The 23863-nt window shown below is 40.4% G+C and overlaps 1 protein-coding gene across 1 annotated transcript in view; it reads right to left on the bottom strand.

The window, feature by feature from the left end:
• Positions 1-23863, bottom strand: part of Cep128 (centrosomal protein 128) — a 363113-nt gene that overhangs the window by 317093 nt on the left and 22157 nt on the right. The window contains exons 3-8 of the mRNA XM_004649677.2: positions 19969-20113; positions 18541-18702; positions 16531-16617; positions 7190-7310; positions 5861-5976; positions 2271-2362 (exon numbers count right to left, since the gene is read on the bottom strand). Of these exons, the coding sequence (XP_004649734.2) occupies positions 2271-2362; positions 5861-5976; positions 7190-7310; positions 16531-16617; positions 18541-18687 (563 nt within the window). The 5' untranslated portion in view covers positions 18688-18702; positions 19969-20113. The remainder of the gene's footprint in view (positions 1-2270; positions 2363-5860; positions 5977-7189; positions 7311-16530; positions 16618-18540; positions 18703-19968; positions 20114-23863) is intronic.

The raw sequence follows: 23863 nt of genomic DNA, 5'->3' as shown, positions 1-23863 counted from the left end.
CTGAGATTTTTTTCCCTTCACCCTCCAGAATAAGTACCTGGAGATGCACACTTTACATTTGCACTTGCCTGCCTCACAGGCCTCTCAGACACACAGCAGCCCACAAGCCTCTCCACTGCTCCCCTGAGCTTCCGGAATCAGGTATCCATGTCTCAGAAATAGAATCATCAGTTACTCAGTTTGTCAAGGGGAAACCTGGGAGTCATCTTTGACTGATTCTCCCTCATCCCTCATCAACCCTCATCCATACACAATTCATTACCAAATGCTCACACTGAGCTCCAAAAATCCAACCTGAAACAGACGCCAGTCCATCTCTTCCTTGTCATAACCCTGGTCAAGCCATCATCAAGTTTCACAGCTAATGCAATAGAGTTCCAACTCATCCTCCTCAAATCAGTTCTTCACAAGGAAGCCAATTTAGGTCAATTCTGAATTAATTCATATTTGATCCTTTCTATACGCTAGCTTTTCAGTGTTTTTATAATCTATTACTTTATTTTTATTTATTTATTTGAGAGAGAGAGAGGAAGAAACTGAGAGAGAATGAGCATGCCAGGGCCTCCAGCCCCTGCATGTAACTCCAGACGCATGTGCCACCTTGTGCATCTGGCTTACATGGGTCCTAGGGAATCGAACCTGGGTCCTTTGGCTTTGCAGGCAAGTGTCTTAACTACTAAGCCATCTCTCCAGCCCACTTTTATAATTTGACTCATCAATAAAGCAGTCTTCTCATTTTGCAAGAAACTGGACTCTTGGTCTCCCTAGGTCTGCAGAACATACCACCCACACCCAGACAGAGGCAGCTAACATACCAGGAAAGGCCTGGGAAAAGACTACACTAAAAATAACCACTTCCAGAACAACACCTTCCACAAACCCCTGTACCCAGTACGTCATTTATACCCTCCCTTCAAATGTGCAAAAGCTGGAGAACAAAACCATTCCAAAGTAAGACACATGATATAAGAATGGTAATGACTTCCCGTAATGCTACCAACTTGTCAAAAGAAAGCTGTTATTAACTATTTTTTCAGTTTAAAGATTTCTAACTGTGCTCAACAATAAGACTCACAACTCAGTAATGTAATGCTCCATTCCTGTCAGCCTGTGAACACAATCTTGAACCACAGGAAGAAGTAGAGAGCGTAGACTCTGGGGCTTTACTGCCTTGATTTGAACCCTGATTCCCATTACATCCCTCATGCTCCACCTCCAACAAATGGAATTATTTCATCTCTCCATGCTCCTGTTTCCTCATTGGTAACGAAAAAAACAAAGACTACCTCATATAGTCATCACACAAATTCTATGTACATCAGCCCAGCATGAAATAAGTGCTCAACATAGGCTAGACGTGCTGATAACACTAGTGAGAGCAGAGTCAAGTCCTTAGGACTGAACTCACTGCCTTCCTCTTCTGAAACAGGTAAGTTCCATGGACTGCGTGCTTAACAAATACAACCGTCGGCACAGCAGTACAGAACTGTGACTGGGCTTGGCTGGAATTAGCAGTAAAGAAGAGAAACACATTTCCACTCACTTTTCTCACTCCCTAATCTTTAGTGTGCACAGAATGCAACTCACAAGAAAGTACAAAAATCTTCGCTTCTTTGGGGGGGGGAGGAATGGCCTCCAAAACAAAGCCACCAGTTATGATTATGAAAAATGTGAAAAGACAGTGAGAAAGCTTTCAGTTAAATGACAATTCCTGAGAACTACCCAGAACTGGCAAACTTACAAAATGCTGGGCCAACATTTAATCACGGGCATTCAAAGATTTCAACTAAAAACAAAGGTCTCGGGTTCTACAGTGGCTCATGTCCATCCACTGACAAATTCCCCATTCTACTGTGTATTTCCTGAAGTGCCAGGTCTCCGGTCTGCAATGGCTCACATCCATCCACTGACAAGCTCCAGGTTATTCTGTGTTTCCTGAGTCAGCCTGGCACTGGATTCTATCCATGCATCTGTCTCTCTCCCTAAATATACATGCAAATCCACCTACCATAATGTATCTCTCCATAATGCTGGTGTTTATAGTAAGTAAATGTGTTTATAGAAATATGAAATTAACTTCGCTCACAGTGATTCATGATCTATCCTAAATTCAAAGGGCTTTGCACTATTCTATTTATAAATTTTAAAAGACTTGTCTAAAAACACTGTGCTGTTTTTTTTTTTAAGTCTGTGTAAACATGTCAATTATAGACACTAAGCTATTGTCCTAAGGACCCAAGGCTCCCAGGGAAAGGGTAATCTCCTTTTACCGGCTTCTTCTGGAGAGCTCCCTGTTGAAATCCTCGCCGAGGCGAACTTGCTCACTGCTGAGGTCTCGGAGCGACTGATGAAACGCGTGAAGCTAACAAAGACAAGTGAGTCGGTCACTGGGGTTCGCAGCAGCCCTCCCCGAGCAGATCAAAGTAAGAGTGTCTTCTCAGGAAAAATAACCAACTTCTGTGTTGCTAACTATAAAATAAATACTCGTTATGAAAACACTAAATATAACATCGCGACCGCTGCATGCACTACAATTTGGCCATTGTACTCTGAGCATACCCTCAAGGGGCCAACAAAGTGTGTAAAGGACCCAAAGCAAGTCCTGTATTCCTGTCAGCTCGGTCACTGTACAGTAAACCCAGTCATAAACAAATGTACTAAAACTGCATTTATCAGCCCCTTGCCCTGGTCTGCAAAATGTGCTGTGAGGAACCCTGCCCCATGTACTCAGAACCCTGTGCAGCCAAGTCAGGCAGAGCTACTCAAAATGAGAAAATTAAGGGCAATCTGAGAATCCATCAAAAGGAGAAGAGAAAGAAGTTGCATTATGTTCTCCAGGGAGTGTCACAGAGCAATGGACAAAGCTAGTGACACTTAAGTAAGGCTGAACATTAAAACCAGAACATCGGATGAAAACAGTGAACTACAAACTGGGCGTGGTGGCGCACGCCTTTAATCCCAGCATTTGAGGTAGAGGGATCACCATGAGTTCGAATCCAGCCTGCATACATACATACATAGTGAATTCCAGGTCAGCCTGAGCTAGAGTGAGACTCTACCTCAAAAAACAACAACAGAAAAAAAAAAAACGAACTACAGAAGGCGATATATAACAATATTCCATTTATACTGTTTAAAGGCAGCAGCACTAAATAAAATAGAGCAAAAGTGATACATTTTTAAAGCAAAGAAATAAAATAAAATAAAAATAAAATCAGCATGCTGTAGGGGAAAGGAGGAGAGTGAAGACATGGTATGTGTGATAATGGTCTGTTTCTTGTCTCTTGGTACATGGTGTTCAATCCCATTGTTTTGCTTTACCTGTAAACAAACATGCCATAATGTATGTGTGTGCTATAATTATGACAAAATAATTTTAAGTTACACCATCTTTTAGAAACAAGAAAATGATTGCCGGGCATGGTGGCGCACGCCTTTAATCCCAGCACTCAGGAGGCAGAGGTAGGAGGATTGCCATAAGTTCAAGGCCACCCTGAGACTACATAGTGAATTCCAGGTCAGCCTGAGCCAGAGTGAGACCCTACCTCAAAAAAACAAAAAACAAAAAAAAAGATTGATTTCTATAAATGCCCATTGAACAATTAATCAGTGGCAGCTACCTGCTAGGACACAGTGCTCACAATCTAACACAGATAAAAACATGAAAACAAACCACAGGCTTTCAGCTGGCCATTGAGAATGCATGCGGTTAGGAGGCGCTAACCGTCATCCTGAGAAAATGAGCTACGGGAGGACAGCACATGGGAAGGAGGAGAGGTAAGGAAATGGAGGGCCACTTGCCACTTAGCTTTGACATCATGATTTTCCAAGGTTGCAAACCAAAACCCAAGGTCTCCTTCCCTTCAGTTATCTGATCTTCAAGACCTTCTAATCTGATCCACTTACAAGCCTTTAAACCTACCTGCTCCTCTCCAACTCCATGTATCCTAATCCAACCAACCATCATTTCACACCCAGAGCACAGCACTATCCTGATACGTTGCACCGACTCTATGGTCCACAGCACAGTCACAGCAACCTTTTCCAAAGACGTCTGCCAGCCACTCCTGAGGCACTATATGACCTCAGCCCTTGATGTTGTTATCCATGTGGCCTTCTTTAAATTGTTCACAGGTGCTGCCCTTTGACCACATGGATAAGTGAATTCACCAGCAGACCTCAAGTCTGTCAACCTTTCTTATAGAGGCCTTCCTGATAGGGACAGGTCTGTCTACTACTCCTTCCCAGGGCTTCCTGTGTCTTTCCATGGAGGCATACATCTCAACTCTGAATAACGGGTATACGAATTTACTTTTCTGATTCATACCTAACTTCTCACTCAGATTACAAACTCAGTGAATAGGGAAGGGCTTGTTCATCACTGTTTCCAAGCATAAGCCCTGTCCCAATGCGAACAGAATTAAGTAAAGAGGACAAACAAGTAAATGTTTAACTACAAATGCTAAGATACTTATCTCTGATGTTCTAGGCTTAACCATCAAGTCCACACTAACCAGTTGTACCTACCAAACAATACAGTCACGGATAAGTTCCTACAAGGTAGATTCTAATGAATTTGATTCTGATTTATGCTGCAGCAAACAACAGCTATAGGTGATTTTCCTAAAACAAATACTGAACACCACAATGTTAAAACTGTCAAGATGTAAAATCAGAAGCTCCTAACCATCTAGCCATAAATTGAGCTTCCTAAGAAAACAAAAGAAAAAGCTTTGCAGAGGATGTCTATAAAGCAGGCAAAAAAAATATAGTCATAAAACTAATACTTCAGTAATCTCTAGTGAATATGTAAGAAATACATAATTTCTTGGTAGAAAGTAATTTCCTTGGGCTGGAAAGCTGGCTTAGCAGTTAAGCGCTTGCCTGTGAAGCCTAAAGACACCGGTTCGAGGCTCGATTCCCCAGGACCCACGTTAGCCAGATGCACAAAGGGGCGCATGCATCTGGAGTTCGTTTGCAGAGGCTGGAAGCCCTGGCGCACCCATTCTCTCCCTCTCTCTCTCCCCCTCTTTCTCTCTCTGTCTGTCACTCTCAAATAAATAAACAAAAAAAAATTTTTTTTAAAAAGAAAGTAATTGCCTCAGAGCTTAAACAATGAGAAAACACCAAAGGTGGGAAAATCTACAGGCCTATCACACAAGAACTAGTTTGTTCACTTCTGATCTGCCTGAGCAAAACAACAGCTGACTTCACAAGGTTTTCAAAAGAGCCACCTGCATGGGAAACAAATATACCCAACTAAGTTCACTTTTAAATTGGCAAAATATAATTCTCTACAACAGAATTCAAGGTAAATGTAGGATGACCATTTGTACACTGAAAATAAAATAATGTACTTGTTTTTAAAAAAAAGAAAAAAAGAAAGACCAGTGCAAAGTTACTAATAACCAAATTCTCAACTTAAATATAGCCATAAAAAGTGCCAGTTATCAAGGGGGAAGAAGACCAACACAGAGAAAAATCAACTCCTACCAAATCAGAGAGTCAGAGGCCCCCAACACCTCCTCACTGAAGCAGACCAAAAATGAACCCAACATAGCTCAGGGAAATTTTGCAGAAGAGGGGCGGAAAGAATGTCAGAGCCACATGTTGGGTCATGATATGCAGAGACATTTATCGTACCAATAACTGTGGGCTAACTCCACAATGCATGACCCATTTACATCAACAAGGAGGGGCCACTGGGAAGGGGGTAGGTCACGGATGAGCCTCATAATGGTACCATACCGCCTGTATTTGCTGAATAGAAAACTAATAAAAAAAAAAATTTTTAAGTGCCAGTTATTTATATAGAAATACAAGGAAATGCAATAAATAACAACATGATGGGACAAAGTACCTGGACCATGTCATCAGACTCGCCAACAAACCGGACACCAGTTCTGGGCCTGTTCCGTTTCATTCCCTGTGGGTCATAGTCCTTGAGAGTTGAAGTAGGTGGAAAACGGAGGCTCTCTTTGTAATGGAAAGAAAAGGAGGGGGCTCAAACATTGCATGAGAAAAATCTAAAATTTTACTTTCACATACGCACCACACATGGATACACATGTGTCCCCTTAACCTAGAACACTTTCCAAGTAACATTTTGCAACCATAAAATTCCACCCTCTTTGTCACTAATCTGACTCTCAAAGACGATAGAATAAATAACAACCTAACTTAGAAGTTCTAATTCTTAATACTTTCCAAAGAAGCAACATATTTTCTCATACATAAAAAATCTGTTAAATATAAAAAGCCTTTCCATACTTCCATAAAACATAACACCACACTGGGCTGGAGGGATGGCTTAGCGGTTAAGGCGTTTGCCTGCAAAGCCAAAGGAGCCAGGTTCAATTCCCCAGGACCCACGCATGCATCTGGAGTTCATTTATGTGCCCATTCTCTCTGTCTGTCTCTCTCCCTCTGTCAAATAAAAAAATAAATAAAATCTTTTTAAAAACAAAAAGAGGTGAAAATATAACACCACACTAATAAGACATCTTTGCAAACAACAAATTAATCTAAAATCTGAACAGTATAGAAAATCAATAAAAAACAAATTACTTTTAAAAAAGACAGTGCCCAGCATTTATTACAATTATGAAGATCAAGAGCATATTAACAATGCAAGTACTAATATTCACTGCCCTAACTCATCTTCCTTCTCAGCAGGTTCTTCTGTTGGACTAAACATGACTCTCGGAGCTACAGGAAAGTCACGTGGATTATAGGCAAGCTCAGCATTATGTTACTTTTAACCCAGCCACAGGCATCTTAGCTGCACACCAAGCCTAAAATTCACCTGTTCTTGACAAATGTCCTGGGATAGGTCACAAGCAGACGCTCGGAAAACTAGTCTGCATGGACAAGATTACTAGCCAAGAAAGCACACCACATACTCAGTTTTCTGACATGTGTTTTAGTAGCAGACAATTCAAATCCAGGCATTGTCAGATAAAGCTTCAGCCATCTCCAGACTCTGAGAAAAGCAATCCTGGCATATTCAGATGCTCCAAGACCCCTCAATACATCTCAAGATCTGTGCTAGGATCTCCCTCACAACTTCTTGTCCCCACACTTCATCCAGATGGTCTGGGGTATAGATTATACTCCTCAAAAGAACAAATAAATTCAGTATGTAATTCATAAGCATTTTTGTAACAAGATGTGAGCAAGAGAAGTTTACCTGCCACAGTGCCACCATCGAGGTCACTTGCACTCAGACTGGAAACACTTCTCCCTCCCGAGGTCCTCTGTAAGCGCTGACTCCGCAATTGGCTTATTGACTGCTCCAAGCTTTCTCTTAACTGAAGAGCATGATGAAGAGAGATTATTTGTTTTGAGCAACTTCCAAACACAAACCAAGCTAATAATTCTCAAATATCTGACTTCCCCAAAAAATTAGTATCAGAGGAATTTTGAAGTAAGTTGTGTTAGGAAATATGACACCAGTAGACACAAGTATTTTAGGAATCAGTGCTGATACCAGTTTAGACCAGTTTAGCACATCTTCCTGTTGCTACAAGGTAGAAGAGTAGTCACCTTATGTCGGACGTATAAACCAGATGGAAATGTCTAATTGACACTAGCAAAGAAATTTATGACCAACACATGTGAAAGATTAAAATAAAAAAAAAAAGCCATTCTTCTCTTCTAAACATTCTCTCAGAAATGCTGTATCTGTGGCTGGAGTCTAGAAGGAAGCTAGTTCCCAGACGGTTAGCACTGGAAAGTGCTGCATGAGCTGCTGGGGAAAATGGCCAACAATGCTGTGAGCATGCAGGGGACACTACTCCATGAAAGCACCCAGCCTGACAAGACTACACACTGAAGTAATGCTGGTGCCAGCCTAGGTGGGTGACCAGTGGCTTACTGACTGGCTAAGATACACCCAGGAGAAAGGAACCCATAGCTAGAACTGGAAACCAGGTCAGAACCCTATGGAGACCAAGATGATAGACTCCAATGAGAAGCCCCACTAGTTTTTGGCCAAAAGAGAGGCCACAATCATCAAAATTTCTCTAAATTAGTTATGCTTATCCCTTTAACCTATGCTGACCTCATTCTCCATTGGAGATCTGCTTTTCTCTTTCAGAAGGCAACAAAAACCAAGGACAACCAAAATCTATCAACAAGACAAGCCTCCCTTATACTATGGCTCAAATCCCACATCCAGCAATATCAATTTTCAGTTTTAGTGCTGCATGTTCATCTTTGTTGGACAATTCGCTTTTCTTCTTATTTTTCATAAATATTTTTGTAAAATAACAGAAAAGCAAGTAGGTACATGATATACTTTGCTTATGTGTGACTAACCATCAACAGATGTCTCAGAGTGATCTCTTGCTCACATGGCAAAGTGTGGACTGAAGGGATAGCACCAATGTTTACACATCATTACTTTTAGATAATATGTGGTAGAAACCGAAATCTGAATGGTGTTTGAGAACTTGTGCTATTGACCTCAACAGGACTATCTGACAAGGACTGCCTGTGCAGAAAGTGGACACAAAACTAAATTTATTTTCCCTGGTACTGAAACATTTCTGTTCAGTTCCCCCTACTTCCTAACTGCAAGATTTCTGACCATTCTAGGAAGATAAGCTTCCCACACACTATAGTAAAACAGCTTAAGATGTGAGAACTACATATAATCTTTTTTAGTTAGTTAACAGTGAAATGGGTTTTACATACAGAGACACCAAAGTAGAAAAGGGACTAGTTGGAAAGAAAAAAGGGATCTGTAGAAGTAGGGGAAAAAGAGATGGTAATGGCAAGTAATTATGATTAAAATACATTATATACATATATAAAAAATTATCAATAAAATTTAAAAATACAAATTAGAAAATAACTCTACCAAGAAACCTAAGAACATATTCAAAAATTTAAAAGTCAATAAGGTAAGATGAGAAATGGAAAAGAACCATAGACATTAACTTTTTTCCTATAACTCTTTACTAATAGCCAATGTATCTTGAGAGGAAACCATCCACTGGGCTAGAGAGGGCTCAGTCAGTAAGGTGCTTGCTCACAAGTATGAGGACTCAAGTTTAGATCCCCAGAAACCATGTAAATGCCAGATGTGGTAGTATGTACCTACAGACCTAGTGTACTCAACAGCAGAGACAGGCAGACACTTAGGCAAGCTAGCTAGCGAGGATAGCAAAATCCATAAGCTCTGGCTTTAAGAGGCCATGTCTCAATAAATAAAGTGGAGAGCTGAAGAATATAACCAATGTTGACCTCTGGCCTCCACATGAAGTGCTTATACACATACATGTGTGCCCCCCCACACACAATGTTCACATCCACACACACACACACAAAAGAAAACTCATTAATGTATGCCAAAGAAAACAGAGCCTGTTTAACAAAATAGTGCTAGAAAAAGTGGTTAATCCACATGTAAAAGAATGAAATTAGATCTCATCCCACACACAAATCAACTCAAAATGGAATGAAGACTTTAATACAAGACCTAAGATACTGCTAAATACAGACATAGATAAGATTAATTCTGAAAAGAACTCCTACAGCACAGGAAGTAATCCCAAGAATTGACAGTGACTGGCTAAATGTATATACTGTGCTCATCAAACTGCCCAGTAAGCACTTCTCTTAATGTTCATACCCTTATATTAATGCTACTCTTACTTTTGGTAGAGAACCTTCTCTCTTCAGATGGCAGTAACTCAGAAGGCATTATGGTGCTGGGAAGAGGTGACAGGAGTGCTCAGCACAGCAATATCTCTATCACACCTTCCAAGGCTCAGGGTCCATTGCGGAAGAGGTGGCAGAAAGAATGTAAGAGCCAAAGGAAGGGTAGGACTCCTTAAAAAGGGGTTCTTCCAGACACAAAATAGCCTGGATATCCATGATCTCAGTGCCTGACACTACCTACACAAGACCATCATAATAGGAGGAAACGATCATGACATCAAGATAAAAGAGAGACTGATTGAAAGGAGGAGGGGCTATGAAGAAGAGTAGAGTTTCAAAGGGGAAAGTGGGGGAAGGGAGAGCATTACCATGGGATATTGTTGGGCTTTTTAAAATTTTTTTAATTTTTATTTATTTATTTGAGAGCGACAGAAAGAGAGAGTAAGAGTCAGAGAGAGAGAATGGGCGCGCCAGGGCCTCCAGCCACTGCAAACGAACTCCAGACGCGTGTGCCCCCTTGTGCATCTGGCTAACGTGGGACCTGGGGAACCGAGCCTCGAACTGGGGTCCTTTGGCTTCACAGGCAAGTGCTTAACCACTAAGCCATCTCTCCAGCCCGGAATATTGTTTATAATCATGGAAGTTGTTAATAATAAAAAAGAATTGACAGCCGGGCATGTTGGCACATGCCTTTAATCCCAGTACTCGGGAGGCAGAGGTAAAAGGATTGCCATGAGTTCAAGGCCACCCTTGAGACTACAGAGTGAATTCCAGGTTAGCCTGGGTCAGAGTTAGACCCCACTTTGAAAAACCAAAAAAAAAAAAAGAGAGAGAGAGAGAGAGAGAATTGACAATGAGATTACATGAAATTGAAAAGCACAGCAAAAGAAAGACATCAGAATGGAGAGACAACCTGTGTAATGACAGAAAATCTTTGCCAGTTTTACATCAGATAGTGGATTAATATATGTAATATACAAAGAAGTGCAAAAATTAAACTCCCCAAGATAAATCTTCCAATGAATAAAGTCTAGTAAACAGGCAGCCCTCAAAAGAAGAAACATAAATATCCAATAAATATTCTCCAAGTGTTCAACATCCTTACCCATTGGGAAAATGCAAATTGAAATTGTCTTAAGATTCCATCTCACGCCTGTCAGAATGGTTATCAAGTAAGCAAATTACAACAAAAGTTGGCCAAGATGTGAGCAAACACCCTTTTTCACTGTTGACAAGAATGCAAGCTAGTGCAGCCACCATGAGAATCAGCATGGAGGCTCCTTAGCTAAAACGTAATACCAGACGAGACAGCTGCGCCACTCCCAGACGTATATCCAAAGTCCTGACACAAGGTCCTTGCATATTGACGCTTAAGGCTACACTACCTATCAACAGACAAATGGAGAAAGAAAATGTGGTGCATAAACAGAATGGAATTTTACTCAGCTGTAAAGAAGACTAAAATCATGACATTTGTAGGAAAACAAAATCAGAAATTGTTACATTGATGAATGTAACCCACACTACTTGAATTCCTTCCCCTTCCCAGAATGAGCTTAGTCACATTGTGTGTGTGTGTGTGTGTGTGTGTGTGTGGTGGGCAGCAAAGGTCATGAAACTAGAAAGGATAAGGAAGAGATGATAAAGATGGGGGGGGAACGGGGGTACCGTTGCATGTGGCCTGGAAGCAGAAGGGGAGTCCTAGAAGGAAGAAGACTCGCCGGGAATATGAGACAGGAGTAGAAGAGTATTACCAACACAATGTATGTATGAGAACGCCATGTTAATATAAAAACTAAGATTAATAAATACTGCAAAAAATGGAAGGACAGTTTTTTGGTTATTTTGTTTTGTTTTGTTTTGTTTTCAAATGCTGAGGTTCAAACCCAGGCCCTTGCTCAGCAAGCATTCTACCACTCAAGGGGAAATTTTTAAAAGATGTCTTCCACTACTTTCACAAAGAGACCATAAGAGGAATGCATTATGAACAATAACTACTAACATATAAATATGGTAGCTACCAAATGTTCCTCAAGTTAGTTTCTACATAGATGAAAGGAGAACTGCTAAAAAAAAAAAAAAAATACATATATTCTGGAACAACCTTGGTAAAAATGCTAAGTGCTGCCATTTAAAGGAGACTTCAATTTGGGAAACCAGTTAGCAATTCCATTTACCTCGAACATTTTCCAGTCCAAATTGTCCTTTATATCCACACTAAGAAAATGCATTACCTAACATAACATTGATTCTAGAAAAAGGATGGAAAGCAGGTTACATATAGACTATTGTATTCCTTCAGTTGCATATTGAATACACACTGAAAACATCCAAATTTGTGCTTAACTGCTTCTTTCCGCATTAACCTGACATGACAGAATCACTATTTTAGGAAACATTCACTATCTTTTACGTCGCCACCAAGTATTTTTGATAATGGAAGCTCAATGAATAAAAGACAGAACCAGGACTTTATTATTTACTTAACAATCACCATTCTTGAGAAGTTCACATACCAGGTGGTGACTTTCTTTTCCTTCCGAAGGGAAATTTTAATCAGAGTACTTAATTATTAAAAAAAAAAAAAAACTAGTAATGCAAGTCTCTAAGCTCTAATTTGTTTTTATATTTTTAGCCAATCTTTACCTTAAAATTAATTCATCTGCTGACTTGACTCAAGAGCGCTGTGCTTTTCTTTTGGGCCCACTGTTAACTATGGCAGAGTCACCAGCTCCAGTCTTCAGGGGGTTCCACTTTCAAAGCCTTAGCTCAAGAACACAGCCTGTTCTCTTCTGAATGCAAACCCGGGGTTCTAGAGGGGTTCTCAACACCAGGCAAACCGGCCACACAGTTCTCCACGTTACAGTACTAAGAAACATAATTTCCAAATCTTCACAGTGAGTTTTAAAATAAAACTTTCCTCACTTATCATCCTAAATGTTCTCAGACCTTCCAGGAAGTCCACATGAGAAATAAAGCAGGAGGAGACCACTTCCCTTATGTCACAAAGTTCACAAAGCACATCACACTACCCAACAACATATGATGCACTGACTGGACTGCCTCCAGGAAGGGTTCTCGAGAACTTAACAGCGGTGACTCACAGGGAAGGAGATCAATTCCACCATAAGCAACTCACAAAGTCAACCTCCTGGCATCACAGTGACAGTGATGGCACTGCTGCCTTGAACACTGCAGTGTGATCCTGGCTCAACATCACATTCCTTCTCAATCCCAATTCTACTTCTAGATACCATAACAGCTACAACAGCAATGCCTTGTCTGACAGTGGGCATACCCATGATCCCAGCACTCAGGAGGTGGAAGCAAAATGGTCAGAAGTTCAAGATCATCCTCGGCTATATAAGGTAATTCAAGGCCAGCCTGAGATACAAGAGACCTTCTTTGTCTCAGAGAAAGAAAGTTTAAGAGATTACGAGATTGAGAGAGAAAGAGATATTACATGATATAACAAAGTATCTGGCTCACCCTAAACTAACAGGGAAATTCGCCCAAGAGACTATAAAAAGGCCTGCTGCTCCTTTAAAACAAAAATAGTGTTCCACTTCCCACAGACAAACCTGTATGTCTTCAAAGGAAAGAATTAAATGTAGGGTTACACATAGGAATCAGTCAGGTTACTATAAAGATACACATAGTCTTTAAAGGGCTAAAACGAATACCCCTTATAGTTCTCTAGAGAGGTCATTTCAGACCAGATCAGGCATATTTTGAGTGGTATAGCTCTCAGAGAAATCATTAGAGAAGGGAAAAATTACACTCAATATTTTATATTCTCAATTCTTCCCTTCATCCATTGATAAATTATGTTCACAAAGTTAAACCCCAAGAAAATAAATATTTAAACACACAGAAATCATATATCCATTTCCTGAGGTTTAGCAATAAAATCATTTATAAAATCTAAGTTAGTAATAAAAGTTCCTGTGTTCCCTAAGGCAAAAGAGTTGATTTCATTTTCTAAGAAATCTCTTTACATTTTAAAAGGGAAATGCTAATTTCTACTAGGCAGTGGATATTCACCATATTTTAACAGTTGTTTGGCTGAAACAGATTATTCTAATATAACATATGTTTGAAAACAGAAAATAGCCATGTTCCACACCAAGAGGATTTGCAAACCTTATAGTATTATCTCAAAAAGAAATCATCACTCTGCACAAACCTGACTAAAACAGAGCATACACTGAGACAAAAAAAAAACTCACTAATTAAGGCAATTTTACCACAAACATGAAAAACTGGAAGATGATAAACACAAGGATGCAGATCCGTCACCACAGTGGACACAGGACACACAAGCACCTGCAGGCGTAGGGCGCTCCACAGCGGTAAGTGCTGCGATGCACAAACTCGGCGGTCAGCGAGGCCAGCGTCACTGGTCGTCCTGTGACGCTGGCCTGTTTCCGCCCCACCAAGCAGCTCCTAAGTAGCAGGCGTAAGTCTACCTCAGCAATAACTGACAACATCCTTGGGAATCCTGGAATGAAAAATCACTGAGGAAAGGAAGGAGGAAAAACTAAACTGGGCTAAGGAAGAGCCTTAGGTTAAAAGACTCTTCCTCTCTTCAGTCTTGTTTTTCCTAAGCGTAGCTGGAAATAAAAACCTGTAAAGTTCACTTTCCCAGGAGTAAACTACTGCCCAAGATCAGCCCTGCTCAACTCCAGGCCCTCCACAGAAACCTAACGCCGCAGAGAAACACGCTTTGCACTCCAAGTCTTATCTGAACAGAAGTTTCTAATACATAATTTCATTTCCCAATTGCCCAAATCAAAGGAAATGTGCTACCACGAGTAAGGATCTAATTTTCAAACTGACAAAGTAGGATGGTTTTCTGTCTCTGATGAATAATAATGTCTCTTATATTTTACAAATAAATTAAAACAGCAAAAAAATCCATTATTAATAAAGTAATTAACCTAAAACATCTCATGAGCTACCCACATGTACAGAGTCTCTAACTCCATTTTTCAAGTACTTCATAAATTATAAAAATCCCTTAGGTGCCAAAATGTCCAAGTTTGTTGTCTAAATGAAAATAGTACACTTTCTCAGAGAAGATATGTTTCCTTGTGCTAAGCAATTAGTTTCCAATTACAAGCAAATAATGAGTGTATTTTTGCTTTGTAAGAGAAAAACAGTCATCAATTACAACTTGTGAGCTCTGTGACAATTCAGTCCAGTATACATACACACATACATTGCAATCATTACCATCTAAAGGTCTTAGTCTTTTTATTATAATGTACACTAATCATGGGAAACATGAATAAATTTAATTGGGTTTCCAAGAGTTTACAAAGGTGAGTAAACAAATTCTACAGGAATGAAAAATATAGACACAAAATAAAAATATTCACTTTATTCAAGAATTCTGGAATAACCCTCCTCCTTATGGCCCATGTGATCTAAATGTAAAATTGGTACTTCTGTGAAATACCAATTTGAAATAGATAGCAAAGTTTGTTAACTGCAATACCATTTTCAAACATTTATTTATTTACAAGAAAGAGGGGGAGAGAGAGAATGGGCGCGCCAGGGCCTCCAGCCACTGCAAATGAGCTCCAGATGCATGTGCCCCCTTGTGTATCTGCCTTACATTGGTCCTGGAGAATCGAACCAGGGTCCTTTGGCTTTGCAGGCAAATGTCTTAACCACGAAGCCATCTCTCCAGCCCCAGAGCAATGATTTTTTAACCTAGCAATTCTAATTTTCAGAAATCCTACATAACTACAGAAAACTATATTTATAAGGTTCATCACTATATTATTAACAGCAAAATTAAAAATTGGATACATCCATGCTAAAGAATATTATACAACTCCTTGTAAGGAAGTAGACCTACACAAACTTGTATGGATAGTAATATAATGAAGAGGGCTACAGAGATGGCTCAGCAATTTAGGCGCTTGCCTACAAAGCCTAACAACCCGGATTCAATCCCCAGTACCCATGTAATGCCAGATGTATAAGGTGGCACATGTGTCTGCAGTTCATTTGCAGTGGCTAGAGGCCCTGGTGTGCCCACTTTTTCTATCTGCCTCTTTCTATCTCTCTCAACTAACTAACTAAATATAAATAAACTTTTAACAAAGAAAAAGAAAAAAAAGGGTCTGACAGTTTTGCTTTTTAAAACAATGAGCATGTACCACTTTAATATAAAGCATCCTGGCTGGAGAAATGGCTTAGTGCAGCCAAAAGACCAAGGTTTGATTCCCCAGGACCCTCATAAGCCAGATGCATGTGTCTGGAGTCTGTTTACAATGGCTGGAGACCCTGGTGGTGAATGCAACCTCTATCTGCCTCTTCCTCTCTCATAAATAAATAAATGAATAAATAATAAAATATTTAAAAATAAATAAATAAAGCATCCATCCAATTCTTTTTTTTTTTTTTTTTTTGATTTTTCAAGGTAGGGTCTCACTCTAGCCCAGGTTGAACTGGAATTCACTATGTAGTCTCAGGGTGTCCTTGAACTCATGGCAATCTTCCTACCTCTGCATCCAGACTGCTTGGATTAAAGGCGTGCGCTACCACGCCTGGCAATCCATAAAATGCTTATCTCCCTGTGAGTGATATCTAGAGCACAAGTTTAAAGAGTTTAAGTCATGTCCTGAATTCTCTCTTCTATGACTGAAGCTTTCAAGTTAAACAGAAGCTAATCTAGGTAAGATAGATGAAAATCTCATTTCCTTTACTAAAATTCGACCAAGCATCATGAAGCACTTAAAAAAGTAAACTTAGTCACATAGTTATCTCTTTTATCTTACAGCCCTACTCCCTAAAACATACACTTGCAAAAAGGTGGGTAAGCAACAACGCAGCACATGTAAGCATTCTCACATTTTCGATAGTACCCGCCTGTCCAATGCTATATTCTCGGTATCGCCCAAGCATCTGATCCACTTGTCGCAGGTTCCGACTGGTATCCTAGATAGAGAAAACAGTTAGTTAGCTGCTTCAGACACTGCCTTTCTGGGTCAATTTTAGTAGTCCGTCAAAGAGCTAAGGCAACATTTGTAAAAGCCACAGTTTATATCAGAGTTAAGCTGGACATCAATAGACTTCACAAGCATCAAATCCTAACATGTAACACCGGGGGAAAAAACTTAACTGTATATGCCATTTATGTGTGTTAAATCTGAAGCATACAGTTTAAATCCTTATCCAAGGTTCTATAATAATTTGTGGCAACCAAACCACAAATTGCAAAGAAACCTTATCATAAATTTGTGTACCTCTAATTCACACCCTTTTTACAGTAAAACAACCCTGAAGATAAAGAATTCTAGCCCAGCATGGGCTACAGAGTAAGTATAAGGACAAGCTGGACTACACAGTGAAACAATACCTTTAGAAAGAGAGGGGCAAAAAAAAGCAAATCTACTAGACTATATATAAGAGAAGCAAATCATTCACACCTATGTTAATACAATTATTGTCTCACCTCAGAAATTGATTAAAGAAAAGAACAACACAATATCCTTTTACCCTTTTTCCTTATGAACAGTAACTTTAGCTCTAATCACAACAAAAAAACATCCATCTTTGGGGTTTCACGGTTAAGGCCTTTGTCTATAAAGCCCAATGACCCAGATTCAATTCCCTAGTACTGACATAAAGCCAGATGCACAAAGCAGTGCATGCATCTGGAGTTTGTATGCAGCAGCTGGAGGCCCTAGAGTGTCTATTCTCTGTCCTCGCTCTCTCTCTGCTTACAAATAAATAACAAAAATACTTGTAAAAAAAACTTCCCTCTAAATATGTTCAGTCTCACCTAAGAGATTAATAGAGCTATATACTAATATGTTTCATGAGTAGGAAGGTACAAGGAATCATACCCTAAAATTCCACTGATATGTTAGTTTAAATAACTTTAACAATGGGCCTTTTTACCTTTAATATGTATATCTTAACTTATTTATTTATTTGAGAGAGAGAAAGAGGCAGAGAATGTGCCTCTAGCCACTGCAAAAGAACTCCAGATGCATGCTCCACCTCGTGCATCTGGCTTATGCCGGTACTGAGGAATCAAACCTGGGTCCTGAGGCTTCGCAGGTAAGTCCCTTAACCCTTAAGCCATCTCTCCAGGTCCCCTTCTTACTCTTAAATCTAATTATTGTTTCTCTGATTATTCTCTTCTCATTTAAGCAAACTAAAGTAACCCGAAGCAGTTAAAAGCCAAAATCCATGTTTATGCAGGTTAAGTCAAAAGCAAGGGATTGATCAATAAGAAAAAGTTATATTTCTGAATTAAGGTTCTCCCAGTGTGAACATGTCCTGTTCCCTTGCCCTATTCCCAAGCTCTTTGTACAAAAAGGACTCATAGTGTCTCCACTCTAACTTCTGAACAAGGCCAAGCATTATGCTCCAAAACAGCACGGTATCTCTACATGGACTATTCATTCACAAATCATCTACGTCACCACAGCTGCTCTAAAGGCATATGTGCACAAAACCACAGGACGGTTGTGGTACTTCTCCCACTCCCACCACACCTCGTTTGGAAACGCTACTTTATCCCAGAACGTGGGCCAGAAATGCAGCTCAGTTGGGAAAGTACCTGTCTAGCAAGCATAAAGGCCTCAAAAAAATCCAGGGGCTGCAAACTCTACTCCCCATTGCCATTTGGGATTACAGATGCGCATGCTTCTTGCATCCATATGGCTTGATGTGAGTTCTGGAGATCAGAACTTTAGTTACTAAGGTTAGCCAGCAAGTACTTTTACGCACTGAGTCATCTCCCTAGAACAAGTTTCGTCATTTGAAAACATTAGCCTTGTGGTCATTTGTTACGGTGCTAAGGAAGTTAGTACACAGAATGACGCTAATGTCAACCACTGGTAAACTAACCTGTAAAGTACTTGTTATCGTGTTCACCTTGTCGGTGACATTTACTGCAGGTTGACTTCTAGTCTCCCTGGGTGTTGTCCTGGCAGCCCGTCGATTCAGTGGGTCATGGTAGTGGAATTGTTCTGAATCACTGGACGATTCTGCCATTGATGTATACAAATCCTTCAAAACAAATAAAAGCCGAGGTCAATCAAACAGTTAAGAGCACAGAAATGTGATCAATTTAACTCTCAGTTTCTGCTGTTTTTAAGCACTTACTAGTTAGACCTGTGGCAAGTACCCAAACCAGGAAATCCAAGGTCACCCCCTATGTACTTCTTCCTTTGTTTACTCTGCTCTGATAGAACAGTTCCCTAGATGGTTTGAGTCACATTTACAACTCCAAGTAATAGTTCCCTAGATCTGTGCAGGGCTCTAAGTACTTTCATATACAGTATCTCTCAATACAATCTCAACACTTCTATAAAGTACATGAAAAAACAGATGTTCTCTGAAGACCTACAGTTGTCTTAATATTAATCTAATTTCCATTCTACTAAGCAAACACCACAGCAGCTTGGTTTACAGAATAAGACCTTATCTCTCAGGAAAATAAAAAAAACGTGCAACACTGAGAGTGCGAAAATTCAACCAGCTGCTCAGATAACTCCAGTGAATACAGATATGTATCAGAATTTTCTAATTTTCATTTCAACTTGGCTAAACATAACCAAATTGAAATTGTTACCATCCTTTTTAATAACTTAGAAAAATATTTAAGACAGGTATTAATACAGGGACTAACAGAGTATGAAGTTAAGATTAATGGTTAATATTACCAGTCTGACATATGGGCTTGTAAGTTTTTAAATAAGTTATCTACAGCATGGGCTGGAGCGCTGGTTTAGTGGTTAAGGTGCCTGTCTACAAAGCCTAAGGACCCAGGTTCGATTCTCCAAGACCCACATAAGCCAGATGCACGAGGTGGCGCATGCGTCTGGAGTTCGTTTGCAGTGGCTGGAGGCCCTGGTGTGCACAATCTTCCCTTCTCTCTCTTGCTCTCGCTCGCTTGCTCTCTTTCTCTCTCTATTTCTCTCTCAAGTGAATAAATAAACAAAAGTGAAATATATGTTAAGAAGAGCTCTGCAGCACTACACAGTAAGTCTTGGCCTCCTCCCAGCACTAGCCCTCTAGCCCCCTCCCCAGGAAAAACCCTGGACGGCGTCATGTGCCACCCGCCACAGCTTATGGTCATACTTTGACCACAGTCACAGGTATTGCAAACCTTTTTTATAGACCACACATTGTAATCAGTTTACATGTACTGACAAGAGAAGATGTAGAGTAAGTGAATTTAACTCTACAACAGAATGTCTTCATAGAAGTAAATAAAATTAAAAGCCACGGCAACTGAATTACCTTTTGCTATCACACAATACAGAAACTTACCCAGCTAGGATTGCATACTTTTACCACAGCAGAATCACACTTTCCCCATGAGTCTCACTAATGCAGATACACAAAGTCTTCTGTCAGTAATTTCAATTACTCTGAGCAAAGAACGTTGTTCAAATTCCTGCATGTGATGGAACTCCTACAGAAAAATCAAGATTCAAGGTGATACACATCTCAGACATTTGCATGCCATTTCCTTGGGTATATAAAACATTCAACAATCTTCTAAGTATTTTTAACTGCATAGGTTTCACAACAGTTGAATTAAGGAAAATCAAATATGATTATAAAATGGATTCATTTCACTGTTAATAAAAACTTGGCATTTTCTTCAAATGTTACAATTCAAAAAGTCAGACAGACATGACTCCCATAGCTAACTTGAGTGGTCACAACACAAAAAGCAGCAACAATGCCAGAGTCACACCCCCACCAAAAAAATATCAATCTACCATGAGCAAGCAAAGCACTACTTAGATACAGAGTGGGTAGAAGGGGGAAGTGAAAACATAGTGGCCACTGAAGTTAGCAAGGGGTACACACACTTAGACAAAGCATCAGGTAGAATGGACTAAGGACCAGGAAGAGTCCTGGGAGCCCCTGAACACAAGTAGTTCACAGAGAAAACACAAGGCAGTGGCAATGACATAGTCTTCATTCATCATCAACAACATAGTATGTTTTATACTACTATTCAAAAATGTTTCAAGTGTGATGTATACCAAAGGTAAACTGACTTCATAATATGTTCTAGCCAGTGAAAGTTGCTGACATATTAGATTCATTCCATGTAGACAAACATATCTAGCCATTGAAAAGTTCAACATGATAGTCTAAAAAAAATGTAAATTTAATAATGATATCCTTTCTGGCCTGTTGTTTGGGTATTTTTTTTCAATAATAATGTCTGCAGGCAGGTCACTGAAGAAAGTGCACACTTCACTCTTGTAATGAGACTATGTCAGTTGAGAGAACTTGTCTGTGTGTCAGCAAGCAACCTCTGCCAAGAGCAATTTGTACCTCTGACCTAGTGATCATATTCCTAAACAAAAATCAAATGGAAAGCATACAGAAGCCTGTTCATAAAGGTACTTTCTGTGATGAAAATGAAACAACTTGAATTCACAACTATGAGTATGGAGCCTAGTATGGTGACACATGTCAGTAATCTTGGCACTTAAAGGTAAGAGAATTGACACTTCAAGATCATACTCACTACATAGTGAGTTTGAGACCAAGACCAGCCTGAGCTACAAGGGACCCTGTCTCAAAAAAAATAAAATAAAATAAAATAAAAACAAATTCAGAAGGCTAGACTGTAGCTCAGTTGGTAGAGTGCTTGTCACCATGCATAAAGGCTTAGGTTTGACCCTCAGCATGGCATAAATGGCATGGTGGCTCATGCCAACAATCATAGAACTTGGGAGGTAGAAACTAGAGAATCAGAAGTTTAAGATTACACTCAGGAAGTCCTTGCCTTTAAAAAAAAAAAAAAAAGTAGTAAAATAAAAGAGTGAGAGGAACCGGGTATGGTAGCACATACCTGTAATCCCAGAACTCAGGAGGCAGAGGTACGAGGATCACCATGAGTTTGAGACCAGCTGAGACTACATAGTAAATTCCAGGTCAGCCCAGGCTATAGCAAGACCCTACCTCATGAAAAAAAAAAAAAAAAAGAAGAAGAAGAAAAGAAAAATTTTTAAATATTGAGAAAAAAAGAACAGTTAAGAATCAGAACATCCGCATGATGGAACAGTACACAATCATTAAAAATCCTTGGGCTGGAGTGACTGCTTAGCAGTTAAGGTGCTTGCCTGCAAAGCCTAAGAACCCAGGTTCGATTCTCCAGGTCCCACAAAAGTCAAAAGCATGTAGTGGCACATGTATCTGGAGTTTCTTTGTAGTGGCTAGAGGCCCTCTCTCTCTCTCTCTCTCTCTCTCTCTCTCTCTCTCTCTCTCTATCTTTCTCTCCCCCGCCCCCTTCCCCGGGGGTGTGTATGTCTCCAATAAATAAAAATAAAAAGATTTTTTTAAGATCCTGCTTCCAAACACTGAATAGCAAGGCAAGAGATAAATGTGTGAGCTCCGGGGCTGGAGCAGCAACTGCACTGCTCAAGTGCTTGCCTTGCAAACAGGAGGACCAAGGACCAAGGTTCAATTATTAAACAAAAGAAAATTAGTGGCACATACTAGTGATTCCAGCACTGGGGAGACAGAAGAAAGTGGATCCCTAAGGGTTGCTGACCAGCATAGGCAGCACCAAGCCAGTGAGACTCCCTGTCCCAAAGAAAGGTTAATAGTGCTCCAGAGGAACGTCAGGTGAAGGTGTCCTGTGGCCTCCACATGCACACACACATGCACATGCAGCCCCACACACGTACACCATGTACATGAATATACACGCACGCAGATGCCCAAAAAAGGCATCAATTCCAGTTCTATAAATGCGGCGTGCTTTCTAGATGTGAGGCAAACATGGGGAAAACTGCAGCACAGAAACCTGTGCAGATGTGTGTATAAATTACCAGGATGGAAATCTGGAGAAAAGGGTAAGGTTAAGAGGAAAGAAACTGGGCTGGGGAGATGGCTCGGTAAATAAAGCCCTTGCCACACAATCATAGGACCTGTGTTAGGATTCCCAGCGCCCATGGTAATGCAGGACAGGGTGGCACATGTCAGTAATGTCAGCACTCAGGAGGCAGAGACAGGCAGAATCCTGGGACAAGCTGGATACCTAGACAAGCCAAGTCAGTGAGTCACTCTGTCTCAATAAAATAAAGTGGAGAACAATTTAAAAAGACAGCTCAAGAAGCCTCCTCCAGAGTACCTGCTGCCAGGATGCTGGAAAGAGCTATGCAGCCTTTGGAAGGAGAAAGGTCATCAGTGGTCTTAACCAGCAGTGGACCCTCCAAGCATGCCGCTGGCCAGCCAAGCAATAAGCACCAACTGGTGCAATGGTGGTATGACTTTTTGGGGGAAAGCCAACTGCTCTCGGACTGGATTTGAGGCCAACTCCATGGGAGGGAATTAATGCATGGTATGGAGAACTTAGTCAAAAGCCTATGGCTGAGGAGGTCATCAGCCCTAGGGGAGAAACTACTACTGTTATCTGGCTAAATAGATATATTATGGCCACCAAACTGTCCTCTAAACACTTATATTTATGCCCACATATTAATGCTACTTCCATTTTTGGTTAGAGAAGTTTCTCTTTTCAGATGGTGGTAAACACTGAAATGACTCAAAAATGGACAAAGAAATACCAAGGCCCTTGGTTTCCCACCAAAACTAGTTGCTAAGACCCTACTGCTGAAGACTCCACATACTTGGGCTGCATGTCAAAGAGAAATCAAACTGGAGCTGAGCTGAAAACTTCCTCCCTGTGGTCCAGCTGATAAAAACCTGGAAAAAGCTAAGCTGTAGACAGCCCTATGGGAGACAGAAGTCATCAACAGTGATAAACAATAGTGGACATTGCAAGCCTTAAGACTGGCCAGCCAGACCAAATGTGCAATATGGCATGTCTGTTATGAAGGAAACTACCCACTGTCAAACTGGACCAGAGAACCACTCCATAGGAGGAAATACATGCCTGGTACTGAAAAGCTAGTCAAAAGCCTATGGCAGGGCAGGTCATGAGCCCGAGGTGTAACGCTTGCTGGTGTCTAGCTAGATGCATAGATCATGCTCACCAAACTGCCCAGTAAGCACTTCTCTTAATGTTCATATCGATATATTAATGCTACTCTCACTTTTGGTTAGAGAAGCTTCTCTTTTCAAATGGCGGTGACCACTGGGAAGACTCAAAAGTTACCATAGTGCTGAGAAGAAGTGACAGTGAACCCCTCCTGAACCGCAAAATCCTGCATAAATATCAGTGTATTGGCAT

The sequence above is a fragment of the Jaculus jaculus genome, chromosome 7 (assembly GCF_020740685.1).
Source record: "Jaculus jaculus isolate mJacJac1 chromosome 7, mJacJac1.mat.Y.cur, whole genome shotgun sequence".
In the NCBI taxonomy this organism is placed as follows: domain Eukaryota; kingdom Metazoa; phylum Chordata; class Mammalia; order Rodentia; family Dipodidae; genus Jaculus; species Jaculus jaculus.
This window is presented reverse-complemented; position numbering and strand designations above follow the sequence as displayed.